Genomic DNA, 27278 nt, shown 5'->3' on the forward strand with positions numbered 1-27278 from the left:
AGTAGGAAGACGGCCTATAGGCCTTAAGTGCACAACACAGCCATTTTAAGTTCACAGCATAGGCTGTGTATTTGTCATAAGAACATGATAATAACTTCACAAAACATGAGAACTGTGAACACAACATTATTTATAGGGGGTTTATAAATCCACTGTTTTCAAAACATAATGGATGTGGAGTTCTTTGCTAAGGCACAAATGCATCTAAAAGAAAAAAAGCATTTCATTAATCTGATTACACACTTCTATGGATAGTATCATTAATGGTTGAATACAATATTGAAACAACATAAACCTCCAAAGACAAGACTTAGCAGACAAAGCTGTAATTACAGGGATATTTGACATGTTAGTACTAGCAAATTAATAAATACAGCATTAATACAACAATGACATTTGTTAATGTGAGAGATTCCTTCTCTTCATCAATTTTTGTTGTGAGTGTTGTATGAACTAGCTTTTAAGCACGATCTGTGGTGTAGATGTGGTGGTATACACAAAGGTCATTCTTGGTTGTGTGCATTGTGCGGGAGAACATAACGTGACTTCAACCGCCTACAGTTAAGCAAATGTCTTAATGTCAGTTCTCATGCATTTCTCTTTGTGTGGATGAGAAGATCTCGCTGCAGGTCAGCTTCCAGACCTCCTGGCACGGCCTTGCCGGGGGGATCTGTGATCAAGGTGAGTTTATTAAACACTCCGCGGCCAAAGTAGTCGGCCACCACCGAGAATCCATCGTTGGAACACCGTAGCTGTGAATCAGAACAAAAAAATATTGCATTACTGTTCAGCACAAAGGAACAAGAAACAAAAAGCCCAAAGAGCCAGCGACCAGAGAGGAAGCTGTGGTACCTGTCTGTTGAAATGATCGTGCAAGTCTCTCTTCTGGTCCTGAGCACGCAGCATGTCCATAACTTTCCGGTTCTCTGGTGTGCACGTAGGACACTCGGCCTCGCACTCGGCGTAGCTCTCAAAGCAGTGCTGATGGAACGAGTGACCACACAGGAAGTGAACAGAGGGGAGCTCGAGTGGGCTGTTGCACATGCTGCACTTGGTCTTCTGGAAGATCTTTGCACTATCAATACAAATAATGTGGTCAGTCGTTAGTTGCATTTTCACATGGTCTTCCCATGATCAGATCTAATGTATTTTTAAAAAGGTGTGTTGCTAGTAGGCCCTGGTTTGAGCTAGTTTTAACCTAGTTTTCAGCTCCTGTATTTCAGATCTTAGGTGAGCCGTTTCCTCCCGGTATTGCCGAATCTTGCGTTCATCATCCTCAATCTGCAGACTCTCTCTCTGGAGCTTGTTGATGAGGTAGTCCTTGATCACAGACAGAGTGGCTGTTGAGTTATGAGCCAATGTCTGCACCACTGGAAAAGAAAAACATACAGAAGGAGGATGTTAGCCAGAACATGTTGCATGCAGCTGCCAAGGTGTGAAAAAATAAAATACCACAGAAATCTATTTTCTACTTCTCATAGTCTACAAGACAGCAGACTTCCTTGTAGTTCAGTTTACTTACCCAGCAATGGAGGCATTAGGTTGTTTTGGTCAATGTGTTGCAACACTTCACTTATGTATGCCTTGCAGTCTTCCTCTTTGCGTGCGAAGTAACCCAACGCCTGCTCCCACAAGCAAACCTCCTGATCACCAAAGCGCTTACATGCCTCAACCACTTTCCCATATTCTTCATTCTGCATGTGGTAGTGCATAATCTGCTGATACCTTAAATACACACACACACAATATCTAAGTATATACTCAGACAACCGTTTTAGTTTGATGTCTTTAAGTCTGTGTACACTATCTTGCCGTTTTTACAACATTCTCAAAGTGAATTAAAGACATAAAATATAAAAAAATATGAACTTGTCACTTACAGTTTGCCCTTTTCATACAGATAGAGAATTCCTTCTTTGAAATTGTGCATTTGACAGAGTACAAGCGCCTTGTCAAAAACTGTATTGTCGCTTCTCAATAAAGACAATGCTGCCCCCTGCAGGACTTTCTTCTTCTGCAAGAATGAAAAATACAAAGGTGTAAGAGATATTTTTTCAGAAAGCAAGTGACCATATTTACAAAGCACAAGACACAATTTCAGCCGATGAGCAAAATAAAAATTAATAAGAGACATTTCAGCATTGAAACAGTCTAAACATTTGTGAAAACATGGGTTTCATCTACTACACTCCTAAACAATTAAATTATGATTACGCAAACAACCATATCAGTATAGGAACCAAAAGCACACCCTGATCTCGTATGAAAAGATTATAGTAAGCACACTCATGACTCATGATCTGGCAGAACCTCTACAGCAGCCAGGGTGCTTTCTGAAGATAACCCCGTGCCCTGCCATGCAGTACCAGTGGAAAGGCTCTCTGCACACAGTAGCAAACCCTGTGGTGAAAGACCACTCGTACACCATATGGTGCTTGCACTACTTCTGCTCCTACGCAATGTGGTGCTTGCACTACTTCTGCTCCTACTTGCATAAATACTCCATGCAGTGCCAATATTACTAGCACCACTACTCCATGAGATGTACATATTACTAGCGCTCCTACTCCATGAGATGTTTATATTACTAGCACCACTACTCCATGAGATGTACATATTACTAGCACCACTACTCCATGAGATGTACATATTACTAGCGCTCCTACTCCATGAGATGTTTATATTACTAGCGCATGAGATGTTTATTTTACTAGCGCTCCTACTCCATGAGATGTTTATATTACTAGCGCATGAGATGTACATATTACTAGCGCTCCTACATGAGATGTACATATTACTAGCACCACTACTCCATGAGATGTACATATTACTAGCGCTCCTACTCCATGAGATGTTTATATTACTAGCGCTCCTACTCCATGAGATGTTTATATTACTAGCGCTCCTACTCCATGAGATGTTTATATTACTAGCGCTCCTACTCCATGAGATGTACATATTACTAGCACCACTACTCCATGAGATGTTTATATTACTAGCGCTCCTACTCCATGAGATGTGCTTTATGGATGCTGCATGCTTTAACATACCTCCTATTCCATGCTGTGCTTTATGGATGCTGCATGCTTTAACATACCTCCTATTCCATGCTGTGCTTTATGGATGCTGCATGCTTTAACATACCGTACCTCCTATTCCATGCTGTGCTTTATGGATGCTGCATGCTTTAACATACCGTACCTCCTATTCCATGCTGTGCTTTATGGATGCTGCATGCTTTAACGTACCTCAGGGTTTTGCTCGTGTGCCCAGTCCTGCAGGCGCAGCTCCAGCAGCGTGTCGTACACACCCTGAGACGACAGCGGCTCTACCTCGATCATGTGCTCCAGAAAGGCCTTCAGCTCCCGTGGGTTGTTTGCAAATATGGGTATGAACTCCTCGGGACTTGCCTGGCAAGTGAGTGAGAAGACCGGTCATTTGTTAAGTGTGTACCGGGTAAGCAGTTCCAAATATTTCAGCTGAACTATAATTAGTAAACACTTTCTAACTCAGGTCAGCTGTACCTTATTGATTGAGGCTCTATCTATATTGTCCCGGTCAGTGGGATCCTGGCTGGGGTGGTAGTCCGTGCACAGGCCCTTCAGCAGGAGAGTGGTGCCTTCAGGTACATGGTGCATCAGAGTTTTCCCATAGCGCTTCATGTTGCTCTCTGCCTGCTCAAATGGGAGCCGGCCAATGTAACGCAGAGCCTCTTGATAGTTCTGAGGTAGGTTTGATAAAAACAGAAAAGATAGTGCTGTTATTCCCAAGAGCACATTTTACAGACTACACACACAGACAAGTAACATTTAAGGTGATATGAATATGTCAATAAAAGAATAATATTTATATTGTGGAACATTACATGTTTTAATAACCCCAGAAAACCTTCAAACAACTAGACACTTTAGAGCATTAGAACAACATAAGCAAAATACATATAGAATAAAAAAAATAACTGGTTTGCATACTTGGTAGCCTTAATTAATTTACCTTGAGATCCTCAAGCTGAATCTTCAAATACCATTCATGGTGCATATGCCTCTCTGCTAGGAACACTGCATGACTGTGATAGCCAGCTTGACGGAGTACCTTGATGGCAATCTCCACATCAAAGTGTACTTCGCTTTCACTGCTCTTTGGGGACAAGAAGAACAAAGGAACATTTATATGCTAGATTTTGCGTGATTTTTTATTACCTTTTTAAAAATGACAAACACAGCGTATAAACATATACCTTTATGAACTCCTCTAGTTTGGAGCTGTCCTTTAGTTTGGTGTAGCAGTTGAGCAGTAGTGTGGTGTGGTCAGCGTTAGGGAGTGACTGCCTGTGCAAGGCCTGTAAGTATGCAGTCAAGTTATGGATCCTCTGTGCATCAAGGAATTTGCGGATCACATAGGAAGGTTCCAGCTTTCCTATTGTGCTAAAGAGGACACATGCTTGTATTAGCACAAATAGTACTCGATTTTGCTCAGTGTGCGGGCTGCTTATTCAGGATCCTGGATCAATGATTTCGCTGTGCCGTCATATGTTGCACTGGTCATCCAGAGTTTCTGCTAACAGAGGCGACTTACATTTTGTGATTCATGAGTAATAACCCATAGAGCAAAATGTTGTAAATTCACCATGCACATACTTAAAAAAAATAATAATTTTCAATTTTCATCTTCCCCATTGGGCCCTTGGGCCAGATTGTAAGTGGCCCATTGTATATTTTTGCCTGGAAAAAAGTAAATTCTCCATAAAGCTGTTATTGTAATTATCATCATTGTAATGTTTGTCCAACCAACTGAATAACCAGTAAATAACCAGTTGATAGATTAATCTGGTATACAAAAATTAAACTTGTGTATAACATTACATCAGGCCAGTTACTGGCCAAGCAACTTGCCGGACATACTCTTTTACTTACACTTTTTTACTTAGTTGGCTTATGGACTGACTGACTGACTGATTTTTACTTTTTTATTTTTACTTTTACTTTTACTTTTAATTTATTTTTTTGAGATGACTATAATTTTACAACCTTTTTGTTTTTGTTTATTTGTGAAGTGACCTTGGGTGACATGAAAGGCGCTCTAAATAAAATGTATTATTATTATTATTATTATTATTATTATTAGTGCCATTACTTATATTGAACCCTGAAAAATTGTTCATGATGAGATTTGAGAATCCTTCAAATGGTTTTGATGACATTTTTATATATATATTACTAAATTTTTTCAACTGTTTTTTGATAATTGCTTTTCTGTGCTATATATGTATTGCTTTTTTCTTTATGTACAGCATTTTGTTAGCCTAGAAATCTTGCTCAAGGGCACTTCAGCCGTGCCTACTGGTCGGGGTTCAAACAGGCAACCCTCCGGTTACAAGTCCGAAGCGCAAACCAGTAGGCCACGGCTGCCCAAGTAGCGCTATCCTATTGCGTGATTGCAATGGCAAGTTCCCAGACCCTACATCTTGATGTGGGTCTGGTTCGTCAGGCTAGCATTTTGTGCTTTTCTGTGCTAAATATATATATATATATATATATATATATATATTGTTGTTATTATTATTATTATTATTATCATTATTAGAATAAAGGAGTATCCATACAGCTTAATAGGTTAACCTTCAGGTAAACAGCATCTTGGCTGGTAGACACCACCAACAGCATAGCTGATACTGATAATAGATAAAAAACAGTAACCTTAAAAACAGTGAAAGACACATATTGTTGCGTTTCATACCGGATATACTGTTGGATGGCTCCATCGTGGTCTCCTTTAATATAGAGATGGTCTCCATACTGCCTGAAGATTTCAGACAGGCCATCATTGTCCAAGTGCTGACTCTTGGCTAGGTTAATGGCCATCACAAAAAGGTTTTTCTTGAACAACATCTACAAACCATCAAGCCACAAGGCATTAGAATCAGTAAAGGATTATTGTATTAGCAACTCATTGAAAATAAAAGATTCATACATTCAGGATCAGCTAACACAATCAATTACCAGCATTGTAGAAGCTCTTGGGAGTAGTTCAGGACAATACAAGATATTGCATGCAGCATATTAAAATGACGGGTCAAAGACCTTGAGGACTCTGTCACTATTTATCATGAGCTCACCTCCAGCTTGGTTTGAGTGTCTTTCTCTTGCAAAACAAATATCTTTCCATCTCGGGTCAGGACATAAAAGGAGCCCCATTCTGCCAGCACATCAATTATGTCATCAAAAGCGGCACTGTAAGCTATAAACTTATTGTCCAGATCATAGATGGTCAAAACTTGCTTTTCAGTTGGAGATGTCTCTCTGCTTCCAAAATCTGTCCTATAAATAAAATGCCACCAATGCTTACATGTGCATCATTACAGTGCATCTATTACAAAAAATAGCCATGAATTACAAAGTGGTGTGTAAAATATAACCAACAGGAAGTGCACTAACTTACTTATTGGGTGACTTTGTATCTCTGGTGAGTAGCAACAGATATCCCCTGTGCCAGTGAGCCAGGAGCTTGTGTCCATCAAAAGCAAAACAGGGCCCCCTCTCATCAGGCTGGTAAAGGTAGACACAGTCATCTCCTGCCACAATGAACTGAGAGTCCTGAGAGGGGTCTGTTAGTGCGGAACAGCACAGCGCACAGCCATGGGTGTCCAGCTCCAGTTTTGGGTACTCCTTCACAGACAGGGTGTAGCACTGTCCACAAACACAAAAGCAGAGAGAGTTCAAGTTCAATTTATTTCTTTGTCCCAAATGGGCAATTTGATTGCAGACAGGATCACATACCACACAACAATAGACACAACATACTACAATACAGACAGATATGCACAAAATAATAATTTAGTTGTGATAAATAGGTCTGACGATGCCTAAAAAGATGAGTCAATAAAACCAAGATAAGATTTCATTAAATAAGTTAGATATAAGAGGAGGAAGTGAATACGGGGGGGGGGGGGGGGTCACTAAATGGACAAGTCTATATTTTCCTGTTGTATGCATTCAGTACTTGGATAGAAAAGGGGATGAAGGAATTTTTGTACCTCCACTCTAGTGTTTCCCACAGAAGTGAATTCTTGTGGTGGTAGGTTTGCAGAATTAACTTGAATGCAACAGTTTTTAACAAATTAGTGCAGCGTGGTTATGATGCTAACCAGATTTAAGCACAATGTAGTACAACCTGGAAAATCATTGTGTGGTGGTCAGTTTTGATATTGTGGTGGGCCGCCACAAATAAGTCAGTGTATGGGAAACACTGACCTCTGTTTAAAAGTAATAATAGGAGTTTTAAAACGCAAGCCAGATGGCAGCACATATTCAGAATACAGAGCTCCATCATCATTAAAGAACATTTTACATTATGAGAGTGTGGTGTGGCAGAAATCATGTCAGAGTGTTCCCATACCTGTACTTTCTCAAGTGTGGCAACAAACAGATGTGTGACTTTGCCAGCCTGCCGAAAGGCAAGACCTGTGATTGGGCAGTTGCCCTCATGAAGGGTTAACGTTTTACTGTGCCGGTCCCTGGTGATGTCTCCTTTAGTCAACACCACGCTGCCATCTGTAAAGCCTTCCAAAACAACACAACAAGTTGTTGATCATGACTAACAGTGCAGTGCATCCCTTCCATACACTGATAATACTAATACTTATCATACATAATACATACCGATAGCCATGAAGTTGAGGTTTTCGTGCACACTGAGGCAAGACACCTCTGTGGGTTTGTTGCCAGGGATAGCAGGGAAAATCCGAGTGCATAAAGGATTTCCACTGTCCCTCTTATCTAAATTCCAAACCTTTACCTAAAATGTGACAATACAAGAGATACAAGAGACAATACAAAACAATACTGCAAATCTATTCTTTTTTCCTCATTTGAATTAGTCACTGATAAAAGAGCACCTACCAGAGGATTTATTCCCTGTTCATCTTGACCAACAGACACCAAGATGCTGTGCTGTTTAAGCTGATACAGGTGTGTCACACGAAGTTTGTAAGCTTGAAAAGACGTCAACTGCAGTGATCGTGTCAAGAACCAAATCTGTCCTTCCATATGTACACAGTGTTGGTTAAGGACAAACGACAGGTTTGGCAACATAAGACTGACATGATCAAGTAACTGTCTACAAAACGTGAAACCATGACAATTTCCTTTCTAAATTATCGTTGCTTGCAACATAAATATTAACTATTGTTACCTGCATTACAAAACAGCGAACAGTAAACATTCGTTTTATTTGTTCATTTTCATTTCAATAAGGATATCTCCGAGTACGATGTGACCTCGCCCGGAATCACAAGCTGAAATTCCGAATGGCAACATGAAATTCTTGCCATTTTCTCCAGGGTCTTTCACAGTTTCTTTATCAAAAAACACAAATCGCCTCCACTGTAAGAACGCAGCCATTTTTTCCTCATTCAGTGCTATGTGCTCATGTGATGTAAAAAAGCAGGTCATATGACATGGGCGGAGAATATCTGCCAATCAAGTAAATCCCGGAAGTAATAAAAGTGGCATCAGAGAAATTGCATTTAACATTTGTTTCACATGTAACAAGAAATCCCTATTTTAGAGCACAGAGTTTGTAAGAAAACATGTCACATCCGTAAAGAAGCACGAAGTAGTGTGCCAAAAATTGGGCAAATGTATTTGGCATGAAGGAGGGAGGAGACGGCCACCAGTGTGTTCAAGAACGACTGACGTCGGACAACATGCTACGTTACATGTGTGGCCGTTTGTGTACAGGTAGAGCTAGACATAGGTAGGCCTTCATACTTATGGCACATGCTAAACATGCACTGTTGTCATATAAATTAATGGGGAGGACCAGGATACACCGATAAAACCAATATCCCAGTGTACATAAAGGTGTACAGTTGAGCAAGTAGGCCTATGTCTATTCTAGATATCGGATTCATGTTCTTTCATGTTGTGTACTGCGCATGTCACATTCGGTTTGAACATGGCCATGCTAACAGTTTGGAATGCGCATGCCCAATCTGTAATCACTTTGAGTTAGCTTTAGCTAGCTTTCAAAGAAACAAAGCAAGGGCCTTTGTTCCAACAACTATTTAGAGAAAAAGTTTAAACATTTGGAAACAACATATTAACACACATGGTTGTAACAAATCAACTATAGTCAGTGGCTACGAACCATTACCCAGGCGCGGACGCCCGAAAACTAACGACAATGGTTGATGATTCCCGTTACCACAGTGGTAAGAATGCATGAGTTGTTCCCTAGCTAACTGCGCTAGTTAGCCATCCACGTTATGTGTTAACTTTCCTGAGTTGGTCAGTGTATATCACTTTAATTGCTTTGAGTTAACCTATTATTTTCACCATATTTAGCCATTCACTTGCCAAACAGTCACGGTGTACAACCAAACCATCGACAGATGGTTTACGTTGGTGGCCTTTCGTGAGTTCATACTTCGAACACAGCTTGCAGCTAGTTCTAGCCTGCCTGTTGGTTAGCCAACGTATTGCTTGGTAGCAGCTACTTCAGCATGCGTGCACGTCTTTCAGAATGGCCCAACGTTACTTAGAATGGCAAGGAATTAACTGTTATTTAATCACATTTCCTCTGACTTGTAGTTATACTGTATAATTGCTATATAAAGTATGACAGCATGCCACTACTTGTTGAATGTTTATCATATAACGATAAGCTAGCTGTTCAAGTACGTTAACGTACGGAAGCCGAATTGTATCTAACTTGGAATTGCACAGCTCATCTGGACCTCTTTATTTGTGATTCAGAACACGACGATCGAGTTGGAGGTCCAAAGCACCGCGTTCGGAAAGGCAGGGGTCCCTTCAGAGCGCCCATATATAGTGAACATGGTTCAAGATCGAGGCATCGCGGAGGACACGGTGGGGCTAGTGGTGCTGGGTCCAAGGGAAAGTTTGAAGAGAACGATGGCGACATAGCCATGATGGATGATGGTCCACAAGATGACGGCTCGCAGCGCAGATAGTGAGTTTGTATTTGTGTGAAATATCTCTGTATAGTATAGTATACTCTTTTGATCCCGTGAGGGAAATTTTGTCTCTGCATTTATCCCAATCCGTGAATTAGTGAAACACACTGCACACAGTGAGGTGAAGCACACACTAATCCCGGCGCAGTGAGCTGCCTGCAACAACAGCGGCGCTCGGGGAGCAGTGAGGGGTTAGGTGCCTTGCTCAAGGGCACTTCAGCCGTGGCCTACCGGTTACAAGTCCGAAGCGCTAACCAGTAGGCCACGGCTGCCCCTGCGGGTCATTCTTTGTATATTTCTGTGATTGATTTGTATGTATGTCTATATAAACCCTTGTTTGTTTATAATTTTGTCATTCTATTCATTGTTATAGTAACCCATATGGAAGGCCTAATGGACGTAATCGCAGAAGAGGAGGTGATAGAGGAGGTGGTGGTGGAGGAGGAGGAGGAGGAGGAGGTGGTGGTGGTGGTGGTTTTACATATCGAAGTCATGCAGGCAGACAAGGAGGTGGAGGTGGCAGCGGCGGTGGAGGAGGAAATGGACGAAAGAACTGGTTTAAAATGAGTGTGAGTTTGCTAATCCTTAAATTATGTTTTAAAAACATGGAAGAGACGTAGCTGTACTTTTCACACCACTAGCTGCAATCTGTTACATCAAGAGATAAAAAAGACATTTTGTCCATACTGATTCAGGCCAGTTTGTTTGTTTGTTTTTATCTCTGAAGAGTGCAGAACGTTCTTTGCTAAAGTGAATGCTATCATTTCTTCCCAGATTCCACATGGTAAAAAGTATGACAAGGAATGGCTACTGACAGCGCTTCGAGGTCTGTGCTCTGTGCCATTCCATCCTATTCATGTGAGTTTTATATTTCTCCCTTATCCAAATTCTGTGTTTAAACTTATTGGGTACTGTACATACATGATGCCAAATTGGAATCAATTAATGCGTGGTAGGTTAAGATTCAGGCTGTTTTATTTTTACCGATAGCCATAGGTAAAATTGATTTGCATTAAAGAGTTCTTATACACACACACACACATAGAAGCACAGACAATGACTCATAATAGTACTAAGGGGTTCAGTCCTCTCTAAAACATAGTAAACACAAATTATAATACAAAACAATCAAAGTAATTAGAGTCCATCGATTTAGATAAAATATTTATTATTTTAGCTTTTGTTGACACAAAATTGTCTTGAAAACCAAACATATTTCTATACAAACCAAATACTTCAAGCAATGGCAACAACTAGGCCAAAAAGAAAGAAGTAATGTTGGAAAATGTGAACAATTACTATGCAATGACTATGTGAATTAGTATAGTTGTGTTTCTTAGGTCATGTCCCTAGTTGCTAGGTGAGTTGCTTGAAAAGTTGGAATTGTTGTTCACATTTAATGATTGCAAGTCATGCTTTTATGTCCACAGTATCATACAGATGGCAATAGAGCTATGTTTTATGTAGAGGACTCCATGACTGCAAGTGCGTTAACAAAAGTGTCACGGAAGATCACAGATAAAGATGGTTATAAGGTACTTCAGTTTTACTACTACAGCTGTTTATTTATCTACTATCTATTGAAAGAAAATATCATCTAGCAAAGATTCATGTCTAAAAGAGACTTTGTTAATTCCAGGTGACTGTTCTGATGAACTCCTGCCCTCCCCCTCCCTTCATCAACGCCGAGTTAAAACCAGAAGATCTTGAACACTTAAAGGTGCAAAACATAGTAAACACAAATCCAAATATTGTGGGCAGCCGTGGCCTACTGGTTAGCAGTCTGTTGCCAGTTCGAGCCCCGACCAGTAGGCTACGGCTGAAGTGCCCTTGAGCAAGGCACCTAACCCCTCACTGCTCCCCGAGCGCCGCTGTTGATGCAGGCAGCTCACTGCGCCGGGATTAGTGTGTGCTTCACCTCACTGTGTGTACACTGTGTGCTGTGTGTGTTTCACTAATTCACGGATTGGGTTAAATGCAGAGACCAAATTTCCCTCACGGGATCAAAAGAGTATATATACTTATACTATACATATGCTATGCTCTGGTATACCATATCATATACATCATGATTTCACTCCGCCCCTGACAGCGGTGTTCTGTGTCTGGTAGAAACCGATCATGTTTTTCAATCTTGAATTATTTCTTGGGTTGAATTTCTTTTTTTTCTCCTATTTTTAGCAATGTATGGCCAAGCGTTTTGATGGCTCCCAACAAGCTCTTGATCTGAATAATATAAGGATAGATCCTGGTAAGAAAATGTTTTTTGTTGTTGTTGGGCTTATATTGTAGTTATACAGGAATACACTGTTGTTCCAAAGGTCTCATAATAGATGGGCATCATACATTCCTTGTAATGTCATTGTCAGTAATTGGGTTTTCATATGACCAGTGGTTGAAGTAGAAAACTGCTAAAAGTAAAAGAAAATAATGTTATTTTGAGATAAATGCACTACATAAAAAAAGCTTCTGGATTGCACAAGGCAGTTAAAGTTACCAAACCAAACCTTATTTACTGCATCCCACCAACATATGTCCATTGTAATGACAACAAAGTTGGTTCACCTAAACAGTGGTTAGACCCCTTCCTAGAGTTTTGCTTATGATATTAACAATTCCTTTTCCTTTCCCACAGACCTGGTATCTCAGAACATAGAGGTGGTGTTGACAAGGAAGAGTTCTATGCAGGCAGTTATTAAGATTATTGAAGAAAACATTCCAGAGGTAAGACATGATGTGCATTTATTTAGAGCGTAAACAGAATTTCTTCTGCTTGCTTCTCATGTCTCAAAAAGGAACAACCCAACACACAATGTAGTCTGTATGATCTGACTACATAATGAAATTTAACAATCTCCTTGTCCCTTCTAATTTGCAGTCTCCTCTTCAATCTTTTCCCTTTACAGCTGTTGTGTTTAAACCTGAGCAATAACCGACTGTACCGTCTCGATGACTTCTCCAGTATTGTCAGCAAGGTGCCAAACCTGAAGATTTTGAATCTCTCCCAAAACGAGGTGAGAGTGTGGTCAATATTGTTAGTGCATGAAAGCTTTGATAGTGCTGGGGGAAACATAACACATTGGTAATGTCTGCCCCATGTACAGGAATTTCCCCTTGGCTATCTATCTATCTATCTATCTATCTATCTATCTATATCTATCTATGACCCGTGCTCATTTCTTGGTCCCCATCTCTCTATCTTTCTCCTACCTCCTTTCTTCTCTCTACTGTCCTGTCTAGTCCCACCAGGATATCGCAATGTTGCGATTGTAGCAATTAATGCATTTTGTCCAACCACCGCTACTTTTCTGCAAATTTGACCAATCATCATAGTTTCCAGACAAATTTGACCAATCACATCAGTACCTCGCACCACACTCATTTTTACAGACAATGATTAACGCATAGGCTTAGCAACAAAAATAATTGTTGAAGACCTGCATTGTTATTCTGCTGACTTGTCCTCAGCTGTTTGAGATGTTAAGCTTGTAGAAATGTTACCTGTACTCGCTCAGACCATGACTGACAACTGACTGCTTTGTTAATTGTCGAGTGTAAGCTATCTCTTTTACAACAGAACACACAGCAGCTCTTGAGGTCGTCCAAAAACAAAGTCTTCTCACTGGAAGTAATGAGAGGAGTAAATTTAGTAATTTGCGGCTTTATTGCTCTTATCCTCTTGTATGAATATGCAACAGGAAGCTTACCTCTCTTCACAATTCTATAACAAAAAAAAACGTCATAATGGTCGAGTCCCTTTACATCAATTGTCATACTCACTCCCCATGAGTACTTAGTCTCTGTTTTAGGCTACAACCTACAAACTGGCATCACAAGAATCATTCAGTCATTCAACCAATTTTTAGTTTTTTTTTATAGCTTTTCCTGTTTTTCAACCATACCCTTTAAAATATTATTTGGACAATTTTGTTCTGTTTGTTTCATTTTAAAAAAGGTATACTGCTTAGTGAATTACCCCAGCCAAAGCATTTCTTCATTTACAAAAAAATCAGAACAGTGTGATTTTCACTAGATCAGTCAAACAAAATGTTCAAATGCAACAGAAAAATTCAAACAAAAACAAAACAAATTGTAATTTCTTTAGGCATTTGTTGCTATTTCTTTGCAACAAATGCCCAAAGGCACCACAAGTTCCATCACAATCTTTTAGAAAGATTGCTGCGAAATCAGGCATTTTAGGATCAACAATCAAACAACAACGCAACAATAAAAAAAAAAAAAGGCCTGCAAAATTCCTGGAGGGAACTGCCTGTCAATAAAGGCTTGAAAATCCCTCCAAAAAACTGATAGTGATTTGTAGAGTGGTCCTGAGAGTGTTGGTTTGTGTGAACATTCTGATGGGTGTTTTTTTGTTTGTACAGATCAAAACTGAAAGGGAGCTGGATAAGCTGAAAGGCCTCAAACTTGCAGAGCTGTGGTTAGAAGGAAACCCTGTGTGTCAGCATTTTAAGGACCAGGCCATGTACATCAGGTTAGTCCGGTATAAGCCGCCATGGTGAACATGAAAAACATGTTGACAATACAAGTGAATGGCACTTGTCACTGTTATGCCCTTTTTTAGATGTATTAACATCTTGTAGCCTTTCCATGATATGGAATAGATAGAAGGTCTCATTAAGTATGTCTATAAAAGGTGTAGGTGAGCCAGGTTACAGCAGCATGGTACTGAAGATGGATGTAAAATTATGTATGTAGTGTATATTGTGTTATTGTCACATTGTCATGTGGCTTGCAGAAAACTTTGCTGCTGTTGTCCCTTGTTCAGAGTGACTTGCCGTGAACATGAACATTGAAATTTAAGGTGAACACTGGACAGCCACACCAGTGTCGTATGATAAAACTTAAATCACCACACCACTAGCTTCTCTCTGTTAACCAAAACAGCAGAGCCCACTAGGTGTTGGTTACCTGCTAGTATCCCTCTCGTAACACCAGCCACCTGACCATACTTATTCAACACGGTCACTAATTTCCAGCCACTGCCCCAGTAACCAATCACAACTCCTCTCCTCTGACTCGACATGCACCTCTGACCAGGAAGTGCAATATCACTGATTTTCAACTTAATGATTTTAGGGCTTTTTTTTTAATCACTATCTCTTCTCTGCCTTGCGCTTCTTTAATGAGCTTCTTCTCTTGTCCTTTCACACAACATTTAGGCCATTCTCCCCTCTACAGATGCCACTACACAACTTAGTAATTCTAAATTGAAAACAGAAGCCATTTCTATAAGCACACTGAAGTGTGCTCCAAAAAAATGTGTGCTTTTAATTTTCATCTGTCACTTTGACCAGCAACCAAGGAAGTAAAATTTCCTAATATTTTTCAAACACCAGCCATTTGCCAGATGCTTTAAGCCTCTGCCCATGTTGACGCAGTCTGCCCAGTGATCCATCACCATCGCTCTTTTGGCCAGTGAAGAAGGCTGGTTAGCCAGTGACGGGTAAGATCCCACCTTGAATTTCTGGGACAACCTAAGGCAGGCACAGCCACACAACTGGCCTTATCAGTCTCACTTCACAGAGAAGCGAGATGTGGGCAAACAGTCAGAGCGATGCATCAAACCATAGACTATGTATAGACCCTTTCAACAAGAAAAACCAAAACAATGCTTGAACGTTCTATTTTGTTCCCAATCTACTTCCGCTTCATTAAGATAACATATGGAATGTTAAAACGGAAGCCTTGTGGGAACAACCACGATGCTGATAATGGAACTCTCTTGAAACGGTCAATAGTCTATGCATCCAACGAACTGGAGACACAGGGACCCATTCCTGATCGTGAGCGGGCACTGCGCTCCAGGGCAGAGGTGGCAAGGGCAGTTATCTTGATGCCACAGAGTAGAAGGGCACCTCTGTGAGCGAGGGTTGACTATGGCGCTATGTTGGAGCTCTGTTCCTGCTGAATGCAGCACCAGGCTGCTGGCTTGCTGTTCCCATCCTGCTGTGGGCACATTACAGTCAAAAACATTACACAGTGCATTTGTGATGATTCGTATGTGGGATGCTTACTGAGGACATTGTGCTAACTCTTAGAGAGCTAAAGGGTCCTTGGTTAGTATTATGGAGACAAATCCAGTAACGTGGCAAAACTCCAGTTCTAGGAGTCTGTGCTCTGTAGTGGGAGAATGCTTGGCGCTAAATTTCTCTTCATTCCATATGGCTTTGTTGGGCACTTTCCTCCCCCATCATATCCAGTGCTGAAAAATGCAGCATTTTCTTTGCCACTAACATTCTTTCCTTCATGCTTTTTAACACCTCTTCATTGTACTCATTAAAGTACAATAAACTTAATTTGATACCCTTGCTTGGCATTTTCTTTCTTATCTTTGCATGTTTCATTTACACACAACATTGACAACAACCGAAAAAAAAAAAGATACTGAGCTAGTTTAAATTTTTAACTTTTACCATACTATTAATTTACTTTCTGTTTGCTTTACTGAACGGCAACTTTGTCTCGACTGTTTTAGGCTTCTTTTCTCCAAACATAGTTGTCCCAGATCTGACAGCATCTAACATTCTCATCTTCATGTAGTCAGTCTCTTCATGGGCTAAGGTGTTTGATAGTTACCCTCACACATGAGTTTCATTTGAGTTTTCCTCCTCGAGAGCCCTGTGGCCCTTTTAAATGATGCTGCATGGGGCAACTTTTCGAGCAACCTGGCTGGGCTATCACATAATTAGTTCCTAGTGTTCCGATTAAATGATCTTGACTGCTTCCCACTGATTAAATTCTCCAGATAAAAATGTGTTGACTAATATTAGTGGTCAAGTTCCCGAACAACATTGCTCGGCAGCATTGCCCAATAAGTTGCCTCTGTGTATCATCACACTGCCTTGCCCAGTTCGTTTGTGGAGTGGGCAGCAGCTGCACGCTCATTACCAGTTACCACCCCCCATGCCCTAGTCCATCTCCTCAGACGTCGGGGGGACGGTGGTGAGTATCGTTGAGGGGTAAGTAGATGATTTGGTGGGTGGTGGGATGAGGTTGGGGGTAGAGGTTTTTTTTAATTATTATTATTATTATTATTATTATTATTATTATTATTATTATTGATATCATTATTATTGAATTTGCTGAAGTTACTCTGCAAACATTTTTAAGAGGTTTAAAGAGTGGGCGTGCACATTTGGGTGTGATAGTGCTGCTTAAAAAATATTTAATTCTAATGCGATATCACTTAATTCCAGCTACAGCTGGGTTTAGCTCAATTGTTTTATATATTTCTGCAACTTGCATGCACTGAGTGTTTTGCTACTTCAGTGTGTGGTTTTTTAACGTTGTAAATGTTTTTTGATTTGCATACGCTATTGTTGAGACGATTGCTTTACGTGGTGCTGCATGGGTCAGTCTGGTATAGACTCGTCTTTTGTGTCACATGCTTAGATGCTTAACGGTTCTGGTGGTTCTTGTGTGGACACCATATCTGTATCACAGAACTGAACAGCTGCAGATAACATTGTCTGAAGTGAATCCATAAGTCCATGGATCCGTGTAGCTTGCAGTAGGTTCCTCTACTGTACCTGGTCTTCTGTGGTGAATGGTGTATTTTCTGGGGTAGGACTGCTAGGCAGAGTGGAATGTCTGGGCTCAGGAAGTTGAGGGCCTTCATGTAAATACGCATTGCAGGAATAAAGTCTGACTTAGGAAGTGGCAAATGTTATCGGTTACATCTCTGTAATTCTCTGGACTGTGGAGTTTTGTGTGTGTGTGTGCGAGCAAGCTCAAAAAGGGAGAGATCAATTATGATCTCTAATAATGATCAGTTATGTAATTTCTATGTTCTTTGTGTTTTCTTGTATCTTTGAATGATGAACAGTGCTGTTCGGGAGAGACTTCCCAGACTTCTGAAGCTGGTATGTCCTTTACAATGCATCATTTATTTTCATTAACCAAATTTGATGTCCAAGTCATTTCTTTGAGAATTTGCTTTATTGTGTCAATAAGTAGTATAATCGATAACTAGGCCGGTGCTCTGGAGGTGGATATTACTCAGACTTTCATGTGTGTGCCATAGGATGGAAACGAACTCCCCGCTCCCATTGTGTTTGACCTTGAAGTAACCCCTGCGGTACTGCCGCCGTGTAAGGTAATGGCAGCCTGCTTTGTGTGTCAAAAAACATGTTATGCTGTATGTCAAATAAAGCTCATGAGGGTGTGCAAAAATGAAAATATTTCTCCAAACTGGAGCCAAATAGAACATGTTGGAAGGAAATATCAAGCTCAATTCCCCCTTTTTGTGCTCTGTAATGCTGTTATAAATGGCTTTCATTACAAATAATTATTATTTTTTTCATCCTCACCATACAGCCCAGTTACTTTGCCTCAGAAGAGATCAAGACTCCGATCCTGATCTTCCTAACACAGTAAGATAATTTGCTTCATGCGCTCTGTCTGTTTGTGTATTAGTGAAGCATGTGGAGATGAGTTAGAGTATGAGGGTGCTGATCTGTCCCTGCCCCCCTCAGGTACTACAGCGTGTACGACTCTGCTGACAGACAGCCCCTCCTGGATGCCTACCACGACAGTGCCACCTTCTCTCTCTCCATCCCCTTCTTCGCGCAGAACCCCTCCAAGTAGGCATCATGCACTCCTCTGTATAGGTCACTCTTTACGTGTATTAATGTTGCAGTCATGCCCGTGCCCATGACCGTGATGTTATTCCACGTCATTATGCATGTCGTTAGACATGTAGTAACCTGTATGTATGTACATGTAACCTTAATTTTTCTGACAAGCATTGGATTGATATGATGGTGTATTCTGCAGATCGTTCCTCTATAAGACCTCTGACTAATTACTGGTATTTTATACTTTTTTCTTTATATTATGCATTTATATTTTATACTTTTATTTTAATTTAGATGTACTTTAGGAGACTATCAAAAAGACAGTCGCAATCTGAAAAGACTCAAAGACCCAAGTAAGTACATTCCCACCTTTTTTTTATTTTATAGTTCTGTATCTTAAAAGGCATCCTATGCACATACCTTAATAGCTTTGAAGTCATTTTGATTGTAAACTAACTTGTAAATGGGAGAATGGCTGTCCCCCGACCCCGATCCGGAGACTCGTATGTGTCATGATGTTTTAAGCCCCCAAAGTCGTCTTCCAGACAACGCTGCATGGAAGGCACTAGGGTTAAGGTTAGGGTTAGGTGCCTTGAAATCGGCGGTCGCAGCGCTGCCTTGAAGGCGACAGTGAGGCCTTAAAACGCCATCGAGCCTCACATATTGCACTTTAAAGCATGTATGACCGACGGTTTGCCAAACTCTTGTTTTTGCTATGCAGCCACCCGGTTTCGACTTTTGAAGCACACACGTCTTAATGTGGTGGCCTTTCTAAACGAACTGCCCAAAACACAACATGATATTGCCTCTTTCAACGTTGACGTGAACACCTTCACAGTGAGTATACATACCAAATTCAATTCTCGGTATGTGGAATATAATTTCATTGTGTGTGTGATTTCCTAACTTTGACTTTTGTGTCTCACTCTCTATAGAATACGCTCTTGTCATTCACTGTCAGTGGAGTGTTCAAAGAAGGTGAAAAAATACATGCTATTTTGTCTCACATATTCATTAGATTCCAGTTGAAGTATTGATAGTAAAACTATTTGTTTAATTTTAACTTTACTCATACTAGTGGATGGTAAATGCCGGGAGACCTTCAGAGCATTCTCACGTGTCTTCATTGCTGTACCAGCAGGAAATTCAAGGTAAGAGCAGAAAACTGCTATGATGCAAAAGATGTTCACATTTGGTTAGTTAAAACTGACAAAACAGATGAACTTAAAACCAGCTTACATTTCTCTTTGACCTACCGATCGGTCTGCTGTGCGGTGCGGCCTGCAGTCTGTGCATAGTGAATGATGAGATGTTCGTACGGAACGCCACGACGGAGGAGATCCGGAAAGCGTTTGTGGCTCCCGCGCCGACCCCCTCCAGCAGCCCTGTGCCCACGCTCTCGGCCGCCCAGCAGGAAATGCTCAGCGCCTTCTCCGTGCAGTCCGGCATGAACCTGGAGTGGTCTCAGAAGTGAGTGTTGGGTTTCTTACCCGGGGTCAGACAAACCCGGCTTAACATTAAATCAGCCAGGTTTGAAGGCTGGCTGTAGCGTTCATATGTAAGGCACAAGGGTCCTTTTTTGGGAACACCATATATAACAGTTTTCGGCATTTTGTTTCCATCTTGTGGTTTTACAATGTCTGGCGTTCAGCCATTGCTGTTAAAGGAATTATCCGGAGTAAAATGCACTTTAGATCAATTTACGGATGATCGGGAGTACATATGTTGAGTTGACATCAAAATCATGTCATTCGGATGTGTTTTGAGAAAGTTCGATTTTACCGTTTTTAGTCAAAACTCGTTAGCCTGGAAGTGACCAGGGGATGTCATTTCGCCGCTACAAAACGCTATTTTTATACCTCTTCTACAGTTCCAAGCAACATTACACTTACGTGGTAGTGAGTAGAGGGTCCCTAAAGCAAAACCGAGGGTCCTGAGGTAGGGGAAAATCCGTAGGAGTCGATTGCCGAGTGTGGAGTAACATGCTCTGGAAATTCACAATTTCGTCGCCTTTGTTTAAAAAAAAAAAAAAAAAATAGTCCAGTATTTCTTTCGAAGTTGTATGCAACAGAAAACCCTAGCTTACTAACAGGTTGGAATTTTTAAAATGTCACGTGACGTGATGTCGTGCAACGACGTGATGCACGACGTCGACTCTTACGGACTTTCCCCTAAAGATGCCAGCTGCAGCAGCAACATTTCCGGAAAGGTACTGGCTAGATGAAATTCATTCTGGACTCTCTATCCGACCACATAAAGACCTCAAGATACTTCGGCTTGGCTTTAGGGACCCTCTACTCACTAGCACTTAAGTGTAATGTTGTTTGGAACTGTAGAAGAGGTATAAAAATAGCGTTTTGTAGCAGCGAAATGACATGCCCTGGTCACTTCCAGGCTAACGAGTTTTGACTAAAAACGGTGAAATCGAACTTTCTCAAAACACATCCGAATGACATGATTTTGATGTCAACTCAACATATGTACTCCCGATCATCCGTAAATTGATCTAAAGTGCATTTTACTCCGGATAATTCCTTTAACAGGTTGAATTCATTCTTTCAACCCTTCCACCCCCAGGTGCCTGCAGGACAATGAGTGGGATTTTGACAGGGCTGCCAAAATTTTTACTGACCTTAAAGTAAGTACACAAATCCACATTGTCCCAAAACATCTTATTTTGAGATCTTTATTTGTGTGAAGGTTATGGTTGAGTGTGCCCTCTAGGGAAATGTTTTTGAATGTGCCATTAAAAATATTTTTTTTTCTTTTGCAGGCTCAAGGGAAAATCCCAGATGTCGCTTTTATAAAGTGAAGATGTTTCCTCCGTTGGTCATGAAATGTACATAGATGTACATTTATTTTTACAAGCATCAATAGAATTTTACAACCAAGTCTTGCACTATGAATTATGAATAAAATATAAAAATGTTGTCTGCCAACCTGTTTTGTCTTCTATGTAAATTAACAGTGTTGGTACAATAAGTGGTTTGCCAGAAAGGACTTTCACCTCAAAAATATACTACCATTCAAAAGTTTGGAATCACTCAAAAAATGTCAGTGAGAAGACCATACTCAAGACAGATACGGTCAGAAAGTTTTCCTTTTTGTGGTTGAAATGATTATCAGAACCCTTGCAGTTCCAGTAAATCCTTGTAGACGTTGGCGTTGTAGGGTTGAATTTGTTGAGATGATATGCAGAAATGATCTCTCGTGCCGTCTCGAGCACTTTTTACACAAGTTGAATTGGCTATTTTCTTGCCCTGTGGTCAAACTGCTCCCACGACAGCTCAAGAGGGGTGATATCCTGTCACTCCACTGGCCAGACTATTAGGCACAGAATGCTAGCAGACCACTGCCTCCCTAAATCGGTCTTGCATTAAATGGAGCGATCCTTTTAGATCATAGTCCTGGAGTAGGATGGGATGAAATGTAATACTACAAATGGAGGTAGGTTCAAATGATGGCAGGGTTTTGCAAAATGGAGTGATGGCATTCCTTGTGCAAGTCATTTTAATTACTCTGCACAAATGTACCACTTTGTCTGAAGCCTTAGGATCAATACATTTGCTCAACTGCTCTTGACATGAAGGGCTCGGTCAGCATTTTTAAACTGTTCTCTTTGATCCAAATGTCATCTGAGTCCACATAATTTTGTCCCAGCCACCCTTTGTACAGTGTTGGTTCTTTTCATATTTTGATTTTTGATCAAGATGAGTGACATTTTTATACGGCTGCTAAATGAGGACATGCGAGGTATGAGTTTCTCTAACTAGAGACTGACATGCAGATGAACACCAGCCTCTCCACTTCAATCCTGTTGAGAGCCACTTTGCACTTTTCTGTTAAGGACTTATTTTCCCAATAATGACCCGACGTTCTATACATTATCCCTCTTATTATACGGTTACTTGCCAAAACGAATAAATGAACTCCACGATATGTCTCGACATTTATTTGTTACCGTTTCATTGTTGCCTTTGCTGAAAAACGGTCATTATTTAGAGGTCCTTAGGTGAAAATAATGACCGGTAGAACTTCGTTCTACTTGCATTGTGAAGAGCCGTATAATAATGAAAATTATATATGCCAATTTTATGGCTTCCACCTCAGTTAGACAAACAGGGTTGCCTAGTAATGAATTAATCATTTCACAAGATGATGCAATACATAATGGGCAATTTCAAAATGGACTTTTGAATGTCTGTAAATATTTAATTAGAAACCAGCTGCAATAAACATAAGCATTTTCTGCATTTAATGTGATTTTAATCGGAAAGTAACATTTTCTGAGAGGCTCAACATTTTCCAACAGTGGTGTACTTTATTTGTCTCAATGATACATATTGTAAACGACCATTTTGAGTAATATGAGTTGCGTAGCTATGTGCAAAAAATTAAATTGTGCGTCTTAGCTTTTCACCTGACTTTTAAGTGCCAAGTCATCAATGGAGGGGGTTGTAAACTGACTTTGGCTTAAGCCAGATCTGATAGGATGTTGGTTGCCAGGCTACAGGTTAGCCCTGTGCCATCAGGCTCCACATTGATCTTCTTGACCACGCCGTCCTCGACCAGCATGGCGTACCTAAGGAGTTCAGACAAGACGGATGAGCAGAGTGCGAGCTACAGTATGTGCCCTTTATAATGAAGCCTGCCACCCAGTGGACTGCAGCTAAACTCGGACCTTGGATTTGATCCAGCTGACCTATTTGATTCGTTCTTCATTCTTAGCAGTCTAGAACAGGCTGAATGCTGCAGGATGTGAGGTTGTCGTCATACAAAACTGCATTCTGGGTAAACCCTTTGTTAGCAATACGTGTTTTTTGTGGTACACTGGTTTCATTTTTTTGTGCAAATGTTTTCTGTTTTACAATATTGACGACATTTGTACTAAGGCCTGAAATACAGACAGTTGTCATACCTTTTGGATCTTTGGTTTCCAAGAACTTGCACAAGCTGATCATTGTCCAGTAAAAGGTCCACTGCCTAAATAACAAGAGCAGGGCCTCAGTAAGAAAGTAGGACATTTTAACATACATAAAAACATTATTTATGTTAAATATAAAACATATTTATTGGAAAATAGCAACTCACTTTTGTGAAAGCTCCTGTGGGATCAGCAAGCATCCTCACCTACGGATTGACAAGAATTTTTCGTGTCAACAATTCAAACACAAAAAGTGCAAATCGGTACACATTATCTGTATTCTGTACAATTTATTAACAATAGTTTACAGTATGACTACTTTTGAGACCATTTACAGGACAGAAAGTTCACATTTCTATCAGTTGAGCGCTTGTATACTGTAGTAGTCCACTATAGACTAGTACTAGTGTACTGTACCTGTTGGCTACCATTACAGATACACTTGGTTTTCTGTGTTATACGTGCACCTGCTGACGGCCCAGTGTAAACAGTGGTAGGTTACATCTGATTTTGTCCACTACTTACTTTGCCGTCTGTTCCATGTTCTTTGCCCCAAGCAGCCATGACGAATGCATCATTTACTGAGACACATGCTACTTCCTGGATGCCTTTGCTCCGAAGTTGCCCAGCTTGCTCCACAAACCCAGGGAGGTGAGTCTAAATGTTGAACATGGGAATAAAAACTAAACTCATCACAACAATTTGGGAATAGAATGAGGAAACTGCATCTTGACCAGCATCTATCTATAGGCGTATTGCAATAATCAGTGAGGGTCATTTTGAAAGCCAAAAGTACAGACCTTGGAGCACCCTGGTGTGAAGGCTCCTGGAACAGCAAACAGTACACCTTTCTTCCCTTTGAAGAGCTGGTCCATGGAAACCTTCTTCCCAGGCTCTCCCTCCTGGACCTCCACTGCAGGCAAAGCCTCTCCAATCTAAATACACAGAGTTAGTAGAGCATTTTGGAGTAGGTTTTCATGTGTATAGTAGCCTACTGAAGGATTATATTATCTAAAGTCAAATGCAGTAAAATTCCCCTTAAAAAAGCATTTTTAAAGGACAGACATCAGCTCTACACCCACGTTATGCTCATGAACTGTCAATGATCAGTTTCACAAATTCCTACGTGGAAAAATAATGTTCCCTCCCACGTCTTCATCAGAGCCCGAAGACCGTGATGTCCCGTTTACATTCCCTAACCTTCACATGTCGCCACAGTGCCATCGTGCTGTCTGCACATGCGCATAATAATGGATGCTGAATACGATTACAGAAGCCATCACCAGTCTAGCACGCCAAGCAATGGAATGTAGCCAGCATCAATTCCGGTGTGCTTTTACGCATTGTATTCAAGTATTTTGAGTCGATCTTAACACAAAAGTCACTGAGAATATGCTTAAAAAACAAAATGCAATTAAAAAATAAAGAGGCCACAAAAAAGTAGAAAAAGTAATTCCATAGGCCAAGTAAGATTCCCTTTTGCCATCCTACTTAGGCTACGTCAGAAATAACTATTTTCAGAGATCATAAAGCAACGTTAATGTCTGTTATGCGCAACATTAAAATATGCATGCATGATAGTTTAGTTCGTGGTTTTGGCCTCATCTTAGCAATGTAACTTTCCCCATCGTCTACGCATAGCCTTACATTTCTACGTCAGTCACCGGTTAGTATTAAATAAATAACCACGGATTAGATGAGTGCAAGATAAGATGTAAGATCAGATAAGATGTTAACTAGTCTGCTGTGTTAGCTAGTTAGCTAGCTGTTGAACGCAACAAACTAGCGCTTCACGTTGCAAAATGTTACATTTGTTCCCGAAACAATGGCTAACCTAGGCTATTTACTGTGAAACAACATCAGCATGGCGGCCCAGGATTTGCGCCGTTATGTTGGCATAGGCCATTCATGCAGGCGCATTTGTTTTATCCAAAACACGACATGTGCCTTTTGCCAAGGTCAAGTTCGCACGCAGCTAACTTCGAGATCACAGAATATCACAGAGTTTAATGAATTTTACCTTAATTGGCATGTTGAAACAAAATGTGGTGTGCAGCGATCTGATGCTGTGGACAGCTCGAGTCCCTCTCAGGATCGCTGATGTATTCATGGTTTATATCTGCAGCAACCACAGTTTACGGCGTCGGAGCGTTGGTTCCACGTAAGAGACGGGACAAAGTCTACCCGGCTGTTCCCAAGTTAGATAGCTCCGCCTCTATGAACGGGATTTGCACCTGCTCAGCCACTCTGACCGTTTTAGGTTACTCGTTTCCAATCAAAACTAAAATATATAATATAACTTGTTAAGACAAGTACATTTTTAATAATATAGCTGCAAGCAGCAATGAGGGGGCCAAGCAGTAGTATAGGCCGGAGTAGCCACGGCGACAAGATAGAACTCAGCAGACAGTCGCGATCAACACTTTCAACAAGTGTCACATCAAACATAACTGATTTTGTAGGGCTGAAACAGGGCTGAGTATTGCCACCGCCTCCGCCAGCCAGCCCCCCCACCTAATCACCCCTGTCCGTCCCACCCCGTTCCGCCCCGCCCTACCACGCATTAGAATGAACTGGATGGAATATGTTGTCATCTGTTTCACATCCAAAAATAAAAGATTGATAAAACACATCGCAACTACAGATCAAAATGCAATATTGCTAATTGCAGCACCCCCTACAGGTCAAAGGTCAACTACTTTCGAAGTGTTATCATTTGTAATAACCCACGTTTCACAATATACTGTGCAAATAAAGGCCTAGACTCGCGATCAACTAATGTTGTTGCGCTGCATTGCCTCTAAGTGTCGCCAACTGACGATACACATTGGAAATGTGCGTAGGCCTACGCCAGACATGAAGTTTGCGTGGAGGACCTCACATTCTCACGTTCAAGTCAGCCTTCGTACATCCGCACGTGAGCATGAGAAGTGACGTACGCAGCATTTTTGTGCGTATGCAAGCTTTGTACATGAGGCCCCTGGTCTGTTTTATTTCACGTGAATATTGCAAAGTACCACACACACACATGCTTTCATCATGTGATCACATGTGTTGCATGCATGCACCTGATTACGCAAATGAAGTCGCGCTGACAACGTGTTACAATTGTCACGAGGATAACAGGACACGCAAATATCTCTGCTCTTACCTCAGACGGATGTTCAATGTCCACATCAGAGTCGTCATTAGATGTAAAAATAACCCTGATCTCTTCATCAGTAAGCTGACGCCTTTTCAAATGTGCCATGACTAATATTATCGATGAAATTGTATAGCGTCTGTAAATACTACGAATGTTTTCTGAATGAATGAACTTCGAGATGCCGGTCGCTGTAATGTTTTGCATTGACGGACTTGATGGATGCACTGCTATTGCGCAAATAAAGCTGTGATTATAATGGGACAAGATAAAGATGTATGCGCATTTCTTGTGCGAGTTTTAATGTCATGAATGTAGCAAACTAGGTTTCCTGAGCCGTGCGTTACTGAAAGCTTCATAGCTCGTGAATGAACGATGTTTGTTTCCAGCATTCCGTACATTTCGCGGTCATTTTGATTTTCATCTTTTCAGTGGCCATGAGATTTGACTAAACACTGAATAACATCATCATTTAATTTAGAAAAATCACTCATTTTGCTTGTTTTATTATGCTTGGTGTAATGACTGACATTCAGAAATATGGCAATAAATGGCAGTGAAGCTAGAAACATTTGTAGCCTCCTGTAAATAAACGTCTTCCCAATACTTGCCACTTCCGTGGATTTTGTCATGTACAGT

General features: G+C 40.8%; 3 protein-coding genes across 4 annotated transcripts; 1 reads left to right on the forward strand and 2 right to left on the reverse strand.

Annotated features, from left to right (window-relative positions):
• Positions 1 to 110: 110 nt before the first annotated feature.
• vps11 (VPS11 core subunit of CORVET and HOPS complexes) lies at positions 111 to 8429 on the reverse strand. Its single transcript, XM_042091756.1, has 16 exons — positions 8258 to 8429; positions 7899 to 8047; positions 7659 to 7794; positions 7396 to 7559; positions 6439 to 6686; positions 6116 to 6317; positions 5737 to 5888; positions 4238 to 4424; positions 3994 to 4137; positions 3525 to 3722; positions 3249 to 3410; positions 1881 to 2014; positions 1523 to 1725; positions 1199 to 1370; positions 853 to 1075; positions 111 to 752 (listed from the first exon to the last, which is right to left on the reverse strand). Exons 1-16 carry the CDS (start codon positions 8397 to 8399, stop codon positions 588 to 590), a joined length of 2781 nt encoding a protein of 926 aa, XP_041947690.1. The 5' UTR covers positions 8400 to 8429; the 3' UTR covers positions 111 to 587.
• Positions 8430 to 8562: 133 nt separating this feature from the next.
• nxf1b (nuclear RNA export factor 1b) lies at positions 8563 to 21512 on the forward strand. 2 transcript variants are annotated; one of them, XM_042091758.1, is made up of 21 exons: positions 8563 to 8754; positions 9756 to 9972; positions 10350 to 10545; positions 10751 to 10834; positions 11407 to 11511; positions 11616 to 11696; positions 12158 to 12227; positions 12612 to 12700; positions 12883 to 12990; positions 14359 to 14468; positions 17823 to 17859; positions 18021 to 18092; positions 18314 to 18369; positions 18472 to 18579; positions 18868 to 18926; positions 19295 to 19410; positions 19509 to 19551; positions 19652 to 19724; positions 19861 to 20043; positions 21151 to 21211; positions 21347 to 21512. In XM_042091758.1, the coding sequence occupies exons 2-21, from the start codon at positions 9929 to 9931 to the stop codon at positions 21383 to 21385; spliced, it is 1734 nt and encodes a 577-aa protein (XP_041947692.1). In that variant the 5' UTR covers positions 8563 to 8754; positions 9756 to 9928; the 3' UTR covers positions 21386 to 21512. The 2 variants fall into 2 exon arrangements, with proteins under 2 accessions (XP_041947692.1, XP_041947691.1); XM_042091757.1 differs by lacking the exon at positions 8563 to 8754 and adding an exon at positions 8820 to 9211.
• A 1362-nt stretch (positions 21513 to 22874) lies between these two features.
• On the reverse strand, positions 22875 to 25688 carry prdx5 (peroxiredoxin 5). Its single transcript, XM_042093695.1, has 6 exons — positions 25518 to 25688; positions 24298 to 24432; positions 24023 to 24154; positions 23665 to 23703; positions 23492 to 23556; positions 22875 to 23155 (listed from the first exon to the last, which is right to left on the reverse strand). Exons 1-6 carry the CDS (start codon positions 25605 to 25607, stop codon positions 23047 to 23049), a joined length of 570 nt encoding a protein of 189 aa, XP_041949629.1. The 5' UTR covers positions 25608 to 25688; the 3' UTR covers positions 22875 to 23046.
• Positions 25689 to 27278: the final 1590 nt, after the last annotated feature.

This window comes from Alosa sapidissima, chromosome 5, assembly GCF_018492685.1.
Source record: "Alosa sapidissima isolate fAloSap1 chromosome 5, fAloSap1.pri, whole genome shotgun sequence".
Lineage (NCBI taxonomy): Eukaryota > Metazoa > Chordata > Actinopteri > Clupeiformes > Clupeidae > Alosa > Alosa sapidissima.